General features: G+C 38.7%; 1 protein-coding gene across 1 annotated transcript; it reads left to right on the top strand.

The window, feature by feature from the left end:
• Positions 1–1,254: 1,254 nt before the first annotated feature.
• LOC111228193 (very-long-chain enoyl-CoA reductase-like) lies at positions 1,255–10,552 on the top strand. Its single transcript, XM_022753997.1, has 13 exons — positions 1,255–1,402; positions 4,590–4,640; positions 4,917–4,968; positions 5,570–5,614; positions 7,804–7,907; positions 8,165–8,280; positions 9,130–9,235; positions 9,423–9,495; positions 9,622–9,665; positions 9,755–9,812; positions 9,993–10,081; positions 10,182–10,227; positions 10,388–10,552. The coding sequence occupies exons 1-13, from the start codon at positions 1,379–1,381 to the stop codon at positions 10,513–10,515; spliced, it is 936 nt and encodes a 311-aa protein (XP_022609718.1). The 5' UTR covers positions 1,255–1,378; the 3' UTR covers positions 10,516–10,552.
• The last annotated feature ends 226 nt before the right edge of the window (positions 10,553–10,778 follow it).

Here is a 10,778-nt window from a genome sequence, read left to right as displayed (position 1 = left end):
GGTATTAATACAAAGCATGTTCAGAACAGACACTCAAACGTTCATTAGTTATGTAACCATCCAAAGTCCAGTTCTAGATAATAGTACTTACCTCTTCTTCATTAAATACAAGTGAAAAACTGAAATACATATAAATATTCTATCAAGCAGCAAGTTAAATAAGTTGTTATCTTCAAACAGCTTCCTGCTGTTCATTATACCATAAAAATAAAACCACAAAACCTGCTGAAAACAGGACTTACAATCTATCAGTAAACACTTTGTTTTCAATGTAAAAATAGCAACACTCCACTATACATGAAAATTCAGTACATGCGCAAAGAAGTAAAAACAACACAGAAGATATCACTGAAAGTATATGAGGTGGTACACGCCGAGGTACAGGGTTTCACAATGATACTTTATAAGAAACCATAAACTGGGAACTCTCAAAATATATGGCTGAGCTAGAGACACTGTTGTAAGATTCCACTGAGAAAAGATTATTACAATCTAACACAAAGGCATCCTTTTACTTTGAAATCTTTTTACTTTATTCCATAAACTACACACTGTAACTTAAAATAAAAAAAAAATGTATCTTTAACCTTCATACATGTGGAGTACAGTTTGACCCCATAGATATTTTGGTGCTCAGTTCACCGCTGGTGGGTTCATCTTCTGCTGACACAACTAAGCGCTGCAGCTGAAGACGAAGGTGGTTCGAGTCATAACTCTCTCACTGGCATTTGGTGGAGCACATCCCATAGAATGGTATTTTGTTCTATGTTTCATATGTGTCATGTATTTTTAGCATTTTTTCAAAAGTGAATTTCACTATGAAATGCATTTGCTGTTTGCTGACTCTGCACCTTTTTATTTGGGTTAGTGTTATTTCTTCCTCTGTTGTCCCTGTTATCGTTAGCTACTGCAATGGTCCACTTTTTCAGCTGTTTTTCAGCTGTTTCAGTCTCAGGTGTCTCAAGTTGGACTCCACCAAGTGCTTTCCTCCAACGATACCTCAGCAAACAGAAAAAAAGAGATAGAAGGGAAAGCAGGAGAAAGAAGCAGGAAGGAGAGGCAGGGAGGGAGAGCATGTGCAGGGTTTCTGGAGTGCCTCTAGTGAGTGTGTGTCCCAGCACTATCTCAGATGAAGAAGGAGAGCAAGCGAGAGAGTGTATGTGAGAGAGAGAGAGGGAGGGAGAGAAGGAGGCTGGGAAGAATAAGGGGTCAGTCCAGGAGTTGTCCTCGAAAGGAGAGGAACTAACTCTGCGTGTGTGTGTGTGTGTGTGTGTGAGAGAGAGAGAAATGAGTGTGTGTGTTCTGTTTGCTTATAATGATTTTTAAGGTCATTTTTTCATCCTGTACACAGAGGACATAATAATAATAATCCACAGCCATGAGCCGGACCACCTTCTTTGAGGTAAGTTTGCTGTATTTAGGCCTCAGAATGCAATAGTTAGCTGAGATTTTAAATCTTCACATTGCGATAGAGGATTTTATGTATTAGATTACTTTGTTTCACAAGGTCTCACTTGAGCAAGAGACTCTTTAATAAAGGACAAGCAGAATTAGAGAAATTCTTGCATTAATAATGTCTTCCTCTCCATTGTTTTAATCATTTTGTTTATATGGAAACATCTTCAGAAACTTTTTTTTTGCTTTTTGTGAATAACTATCCAGCTAACAAACTACATCACTCATTCTGAGGACAACACACGGAGGGATAATTTAAGTCATCGAAATCAAAACTTTTAAAGTCAGTGTCGGTCTGATGTTGGAGCGATCATTCTGCTCAGTGTCACAGTGTTTTAGAGAAAGACAGAATTATGGCTTAGTGAACTCCAACAATACAAATGAGGTTTAAAGTTTTTAAAGTCCAGGTTCATGAGTCAGAGTAAAAACTGAGTGTGAGCCTTTTTCATGATTTTTCTCTTGTCCTCAGTCTCGTCTCACAGGGCCTGACGAGCACTAATGAAAGGGCAGACAAGTAATTCTCTGTAAGTGCAGCGGGCCTGGGAACGTCAGCTGATTTAAAACAGGCTCTGGGATGTATGCCATCCGCTCAGTAGCTGTCACATAAAGGCTGCAACCCCCCATTAGCAAATATTTAGATGGTTCATGAGAGAACCTGGTCTCATGGGGAACTTGCAACCTATTTAGAAAAAAAATGTCAGTTCTCATAACCAAAAGATCAGTTAAGATTTATTTTTACTTTAAATTGACTTTAATAGAATAGTTTGACATTTTGGTAACTGCACTTATCTGCTCTCTTGCTGAGAGTTACACAAGAAGATAGACACCATTCTCATGTCTGTACACTAAATATGACGCTACTGCCAGAAAGAAGTTAGCTTAGCTTAGCACAAAGACTGGGCACACACAGCCAGTCTGCTTCTGTCCAAAGCTAACAAACTCCTCATAGCACCATCTCTAAAGCTCAAGCACAATTGTAGATGGTACAATCTTTTTTTATGTACTGGAACAGATGAGTCTACTGGGACAGATGAGTACAGGGACAGCTGAGTGTACTGGGACAGTTGAGGGTACTGGGACAGATGCTTGTGGAAAATTTAGGGCTGACTGTCGATTTGCAGCACGCAAAGAGACAGCTGAGTGCTTAGCTGATTACTTTGCCTTGACTGAAAAAGGAATTTTTTCTCTAGTTTGGTACAATGGTAAACACTGGGAAGCCATATGCAGCTAATTGGCTTCAATTATATTATGCTCAGAGTTTGAAGTAATGATCCTGCAGTTCAATATCAGCCACACTCGTCATCTTACACATTAAGATGTTGTGGCTATGAGACTTCATCAGTTCACAGCCATTACTTGGATTATTATGCAGAAAAAAATGGATCACCTTCCATGTCAAACTCAGACATCAAAAAAATACAACACGCATACAAAGAATGAGAGTTCATTACAAGCACGTACTATATATGTTCTGTGTGACCTGTGCTGTCAGCAGTACCCTGTATACCCATGAGAGGAACGGGCGTCTGATAATCAGATTTACAAGGGCATGGCACAACAGAGTACACAGCACTTTACAACACACGGCCCTAATGACACCCTTGATGCTCTTCACCAGCATGTAAATGCATCATCATGTGCCCTGAGAATGCAGCTGGGAAGGTTAGCAGATGGAAAGCAAAATAAACCCACCTCCCATGATGCTCTCTACTGAAACACTACAAAGAGTGCCAAGATGAGATAGTCTTTTTAGTGTATAGTGGGGTATTTTCAATGCAAATCTCACTGTATTGTGAGGGTGGACAGGTGGGAGGGTATAACTTCAGAAGGGTGTAATTTGTTTTGTTTATTTTAAAAAAGATAAGAATGCAAACTCAGTTTCCTGGTTGGAGATGTAATTGATCTTGTGAAAGTGAAAGAACCCATGACTAGAATAACATCTGAACACAAAACTAAATGACATACCAAACTTGTATTTTTTGTAATGCAAACAAGATACAATAGAGATATAATATGTGCAGAGCTCTCTCTCTCATTCTCATTCCCTCTTTCTCAACTGTGCACTCAGCAAATCTTTAGGTATCCATTAGCCGGTTATTACACTGTCCAGTAAGGCAGCCAATTTAGTCCGGACAGCTCTGCTGAGCAGCACAGTATGGAGTGCTTTCAGGGCAAATTGTGCGACGCCACCCACCATCCTCCTTGCATATGCTGTACATCACTACTGACATGCTCTAATTAAGATGAAAAAGATGTGTGCAAGAGAGCAGCAGGACAACATGATTCCTTTCTTTCTACCAGATTCTCCCAGCCTCTTTATTCAGAATGAGATTATTGTACTTGATCAGGAAGACAGCAGAGCAGAGCACTGAGGAGACTGTCAGCTGTGCTTAGCCATACAGGTCAATTTTCATTGTTTTATTCCTACAAGAAAACTAAATGTGAATCTGAATGTGTAGATATATTGTAGACCAGGTAACATGTACAGTTTCAAGTACACAGGTAAATATGTGGAACATGAACTTAACTTTTCTGTTCTAAAGCAGAAAATTGGACTGGGGTCCAAAAGACTTTTTGAATATATGAATGCTTTGTCGTGTCAATATTTAAAGGCTTTATTGAGGTTGATGAAGTGCTAGCTGGAATTTAAGAAAACTTGATCAAAACAGTCATAAAGGTGAATAGAGATATTCTGTGACAGTGATATGGATAAAGTTGACTTCTTATCAAATTTACATCTACATCTACTACGTTATATTACAGTCTTCTGATAAAGGAAAGGCACAATTAGGGATGCTGCGATATCCAGGCATTACTGATATCCATGAAATTAAAAAAATTAATAAATCAATTCATCTGCTTGCCTTTTCTTTGTCCATTAAGTGTAATAGTTCTGGGTTTTATTCAGTTCTGGTTACACACACTCTGTCCAACTCCCTACATTCGTATTTAAGTCTAATTCATTTGCCCAAAAAAGAGACAAATCACACAATGAACAAAGTTAAAGATGAATTTGACTGATAGCAGCATTATTTATTTATTTTCGAATTTTTCGGTATAGCAATAAAATCATTATTGCGAATTCTTGTGTGTGTAACTCACTGCCTGGGTCTTATTCTTTGTGCTTTCTTCAGGTGGAGGTCCTGGATGCCAAGACAAGAGAGCAGCTTTGTTTTTTAGATAAGGTATGATGACATGTTCGCACGACTTGGAGGATTTAAGTCTGAGGCTTAAATAAATACTGTGAAGAAATTCGATTATACATAACATACAGTTTCACCGTTTGGTTTGTAGCCTTAATTCATCCTGGCCCACTGAGTATTTTTTTACATTATTTTCAAATTATATTTAAACAATGTTTGGCCGACAGCATTAGCTTGTAATGACTGTGTTTTTATTTGGTTTAAACACAAGAAGCACTATCATCAAGGTTACATACTTTATGTTTTTACTCCATTCAGGTGGAGCCCTGCTCAACAATAGGAGACATCAAGAGCCTTTTTCACAAATCATGTGAGTGTTCATCTTGTTTGCAGTGTTTTTATTTTATTTTATTTTATTTATTTGCTGGCCTTTATGTTTTATCTTGATCCCTGACAGAAAATAAAATGTCTGGTATAATACTCTGATCCACTTACAGACTGCAGGATTTGTAGCTCATTAGCCAAGATATCCATTGACTTTGTATCTTCTGTTGCGCATTTACTGCAAACTAAAACTTCAATTCACATGATTCCAGTTATGAATAATCATGCTAACACTATTTAGTGAATCATCTTACAGTACGTCATGCCGCATCACTTCACCCAAGAGATGTCCCATTATAAACAATTTCTTGTTTACTCCTCTGAAGTCTGCATTGCTTATGTGGGTGTCTGGTCAGAGATGTTACCAAATTTGTGCCAAGCCTGAGGCTGTCAGCATCCATCAGACCAGCAGAGCTCAACCTTATTCCATTGTGATCAATTATTATTGGGCCTGAGGCCAATATCTGTGTGTGCAGAGCCAGGTCCGTTCAACTCTGTGTATGTGTGTGTGTGTGTGTGTGTGTGTGTGTGTGTGTGTGTGTGTGTGTGTGTGTGTGTGTGTGTGTGTGTGTGTGTTATCTACAAAGATCCTCACTGGTATCCAGCAAGACAGGCCCTGAAGCTTGATCCCAGTAAGTAGCCATGTTGAAAAAATGAGATGATGATCAGGATGATCAAAATTGGGTGGCAACTATTCACTGTTTAATAAAAATTGGAAATCATTACTCACAAATAGCAAACAGCATTCTGCTATTTCCATCTAGCCAGACAGTGTGGTAGAAAAGAAAAGGGGGCTGCTCAGCTGTGGACTGGAGCTGGAGCTGTTGAAGGACAATCTATGTTTAGTCTTTAAGCTTTGACCTGTCCCACCAAAAGAACACAGTCTCCACAGTCTCACAGTGTCTGTCTCACCTACTGGAAATGTGATGCTTTTGTCTCTTAGAGCCCCAGAATGAGGCTTAGGCTAAAGAGGAGAGATTCCAAGACCCTGTCTGGTGTGTTTATTATAATCACAAAAGGTTTTCTGCCACTATAAACATCATTTTTGGCAGGATCGCAACAGCAGGGCCAGCCTTGTAATCATGAATGTCCCTGACTGGTTGACTGACTGACTGATTGATCACATTTCCACCACTGGTCAGCCGAATGTCATGTGACTGAGTTGGCGTTTCCCCATTCAACATAGCTCTTTCAAAATGATTATGCACAAACAGTTTCTATAAGGGAGTGGTTACAGGCTACAGTATTGCCAACTTAGCGCATTTGTCACTAAATTTAGAGAGGTTTATTTTTTCAAACAAAACTCGGTATAAACCTGGTATACGACTGGACCTTAGGGCTACACCTCTTATTAGAGGCAGTCACCCAGCCACCCTGGTTTTTCCAGCTGCATGGAAGCTGCAGGGAAGCTGAGTAGCATTTCCAGTTCATGGAGCCTTGCCCATGAACTGGCATTCTGGCAAATAAATTACTTTCAAGGAGGCAGAGGAATAACTAAACATGAGACACACCAAGCAGAGAGAGCAGGAGAGAGAGCGGGAGGGAGAGAGAAAAGTCATTGTTAACTGCTAAAGAAACTAGCAAATCTGAATAACATCTAAACAACATAAAAGCTAGCAACTGGAGACGATGTCAGTTTACAGCGGTTCCACAACAGTTTTCAAATTCTTCCTCGATTTTGCACATTGACCATAGGCAGTCCAGTCATATAAACGGTTTTGGCCCAGTCTTGTTAACAGAGAAATAAAGGGTTTGCTGTGATGTAGCCGTTATCATCATTAGGTGGGTAACCTGAGGTAAAAGCAGGCATAAAGCTGTTTGAAGTTGTCTGGAATGAAAATGGGTTACGGATGATTAGCCATAGCTTTGATTGTGTATAAAGGGTCCGCTCCACAGAAGGGTGTGCAGTAATTGAACGTCACATATTTAGAAATGTACAGTCTATGTCCCCCCAAGCTGCTGTTTTATCATTTGACATTGATGCAAATTGGAGTATGACGTAATTTACATACACACATGTTGAGAGGAGAAATGCATCTCCCGCAAAGCCACTGGAAAATTATGGAGGAACATTTAAAATGTTCTCTGATCTTAGGTGTAAGTTTTCTAATATTAATGCTAGACATATTGCAAAACCTAGATGTTAGCAATGGGTAAATTTAATTAAATCATTTCCATTACATTTTGTAACACAGAACGTCGCTAACAGAATGGACGACATAAATAGCACCTCACATTTCTACAGAGTCGCCATCAGTGTGGAAACCATCATCTTTGTTTTCCCCATGATAGAGAGAATATTTCATGAGCATCCTTTATCCATTTGTTTTCACTTAAATTAAAACAGGAAAAGCAAATTCAACACATCAAGTACACGAGAAAAAACCTATGAGGTCTGATGGTGCAGGGCTTTCGTCTGGAACGGACTATGAGGTCTATCTTGTTGCAGAAAAGCACAGAGTAGAGATTTGGTTTAAAGCTATCTGGGCCAGTTTCCCCTGAGGATATTCTAAAAATTTCATCCAATTAGCACGGTATCTTATCTGTGGCTCCAGGTACAGAGAACGTGTACTGAAAAACTGATTGGGCATTCATTAAAAAACATTCTCAAACATCAGTCTTAATACAATGGTTTGCTGAATACTTCCAAATAATCCAAAGCAGCATGATTGTCATAGTAGGCTACTGTCAGCATTGTATTTCTCAACTCTAGGAAGTTTGTTATTCTAGAGACGATGTAGATAGTATAATTATTTTATACTACCATGTCAGATGAAGCTGAATATCAAATATTTACCCAGGATTTTTTCTCCTTTTTCAGAGGGAAAATTACTCAGAGATGATGAAATCTTACAGAATTTACCAGTTGGGACCACTGCCACCATGTACTTCAGAGATCTTGGCCCACAGTTAGGTTGGACTATGGTAAGAAGAGCAGAAAAGTACCAATATACTGTTATGTGTACAGCACTGCATTTACATATAATTAATCTTAGCTGACATAATTTTGGGAATATCTGGCTGAATCCTTGTATGAAATGACCAAGGATATAAAACAAAGGATTCTCAACTAGTTTCAGGATATCTCGGATTTCACTTATTCTGCTTTTTGATATTTAGTTTGCATCAAATAGCAAAGTGATGGTATAAGGTGTTTGCTTTTTCTGTTCTACTGTTTCCAGGTGTTTCTGGCCGAGTATATCGGACCCCTTCTCACCTACCTCCTCTTCTATTTTCGAGTACCGTACATTTACTCACACAGACATGCCTTTACCTCCAGTCCCCATCCTGTTGTCACGTAAGTGGAAAAAAAGAGAGTCAACTACAGCACAGTTTATGACAACCTATGGCAATTACAAGCCTATGATAAGCTTTAAGTTAGTTAGCTAGATAGAAACTACCAAACAAGCTCACTGAAAGCCCTGTGGCTGACCTTGACATGCTGGATAACGCTCTTCACTGGCAGGAGACTGATTTCTTGGTCCAGAAAAATATACATTTTTGAGTCTTCATTGAAGTCTCAAATTTGTTATTTATAGAGGCTTAATATGGAGCAAAAGTCTCAGTAAAATTAAATGAGGAAAAGTAACTGTTATCTCGTCAGTGTAGCATCTACCAACTTGTTATAAAAATCTATATTATTGGCAGTTATGACAAGATGGTGTTCAAAGTCTCTTTTACTTGTGTTAATTTACTTGTATCATCCACATTCTGTTGCTGGGTTGGTGTCATGACTGCAACACAATTTATTAATGCAGCTATGAAGATATTTTCAGCTAAGTGATATATTTAATTTTTTTTCTTTATATTACACATTATCCAAACTCAGTACCATATTCATATCTCATTTATTTATGCTATTGTTCCTGATATTCTAGTGTTGCATCTAGTTGCGTATGTGTTTCATTTTGGTTTGTTGTTATTTACTGTATCTTGCACCTTCTTCGCTGAATCCCAAAAGTTTTGTTGCAGCAGTGACACAGTTTGGCCAAAAGGAATCATTAAAATTTCATCTTTTTTTATCTCAAATCTGAAATCTGAAATCTGCCATGATAAAGACGCGCACTACAACAAGACTGTTACACACTCAGTTATTCACTTAAATGTATTTGTATTTGTGACCTCTTCCCTCCCCTCTGTCTCTCAGACTAGCCTGTGCCTGTCACACCTTCCACTATATGAAGAGGTTGATAGAGACTATCTTTGTCCATCGTTTCTCTCATGGGACAATGCCTCTCAGGATAATAGTCAGGGTGAGGACATGACTACCCTTAAAAGGAAGAGCTTCACCTGTGCGCTAACCTGTGTGTGTGTGTGTGTGTGTGTGTGTGTGTGTGTGTGTGTGAGTGTGTATATGTATGTATGTATATATATTACATATATAATGTATATATAATTTCCATATATTCATATATCTGTATTGTTTGTTTCTTCTCTTAGAATTGTGCCTATTACTGGGGTTTCTCTGCTTGGTTGGCCTATTATATCAACCACCCTCTTTATACACCTCCATGTAAGTTCACACACACACACACACACACACACTCACACACACATACCCATATACACACATATACACACAAAATGTGGCTTATCTATTTTCTGCAGCTTATCAATGCCAGACAATCTCTCTTCACAGCTTACGGAGACCTACAAGTCAGTTATGCACTAATCATATTTGTGGTGCGTACACTCTTATCATAAATTCATGTGTTCATGCTTCATGTGACACATTGTGATAGTATGAGGTGAATTGCATATTTCTGCTCCAGGTGTGTGAACTGGGAAACTTCTCCATTCACTTGACTCTGAATAATCTCAGAGGAGATGGTGAGTTGTTGAGCTTGTGATCATGTTGATCATCTGCTTAGTATTCCGTATTAACACTAATGATCCACCATATGGTGATAACATGGTTGTCTATAGTTCCATCAGTATGAGAAATGCTACATACAACTGCATTTAAATGTTATCTAAAGTCAGTCCTTTCTCCACAAACCAATTTCTCAGGACCCAGGGGGAGAAGGTACCCTGTTCCAACTAAGAACCCCTTCACATGGCTGTTTTTCTTTGTGTCCTGTCCAAATTATACATATGAGGTAATACAAATCATATAAAGTAAATTATCATGGTAGTGAATATCACCCACACTTGTGTATTCACCTCTTTGTCTGCCTGAATATTTGACATATAATGCAGGTTGGAGCTTGGCTGAGCTTTTCCATCATGACGCAGTGTCTTCCAGGTATTTACAGTGCATTACTCTTTGTTGACATAAATTGACATCACTTACTGCACCAGTGTAGCATGTACATACAGACGGTGGACTGCAAGGACCACAGTTTGATATTTTTAACAAAGATTTTGTGCTCTCTTCTGTTATTGTATGTTTTTTTTTCTTCCAGTGGCACTTTACACATTGTTGGGGTTCATTCAGATGACGATCTGGGCCAGAGGGAAGCACAAAGCCTACAGCAGGGAGTTCAAGGACTATCCCAGCCTCCGGATGGCCATTGTCCCGCTTATTCTGTGATCGTGGCTTAAACTGGGCCATATATTCACTCCTTACACGTGTGTCATGAAAATAAGAAGCTGCTACTGCTGAGTCCGGCACTATGCAATTTTTTTTTTTTCTAATGAATGAACTAAAAGGAGTGGGAATAGGAGCAATAATATTATGGCATTATACAGTAAATCTTTAATAGCCTGTTCAGTTTCAAAAATTGGTTTTAGTTTTGATTTGGCATTGTGATATGAAGTTAAAAATGAGATGAGATAAATCTTCATTGCTGTGAC

The sequence above is a fragment of the Seriola dumerili genome, unplaced genomic scaffold (genome assembly GCF_002260705.1).
Source record: "Seriola dumerili isolate Sdu_G_001 unplaced genomic scaffold, Sdu_1.0 BDQW01000216.1, whole genome shotgun sequence".
Lineage (NCBI taxonomy): Eukaryota > Metazoa > Chordata > Actinopteri > Carangiformes > Carangidae > Seriola > Seriola dumerili.
The sequence above is the reverse complement of the archived record's forward strand: the minus strand, read 5'-3'. Positions and strand labels throughout refer to the sequence as shown.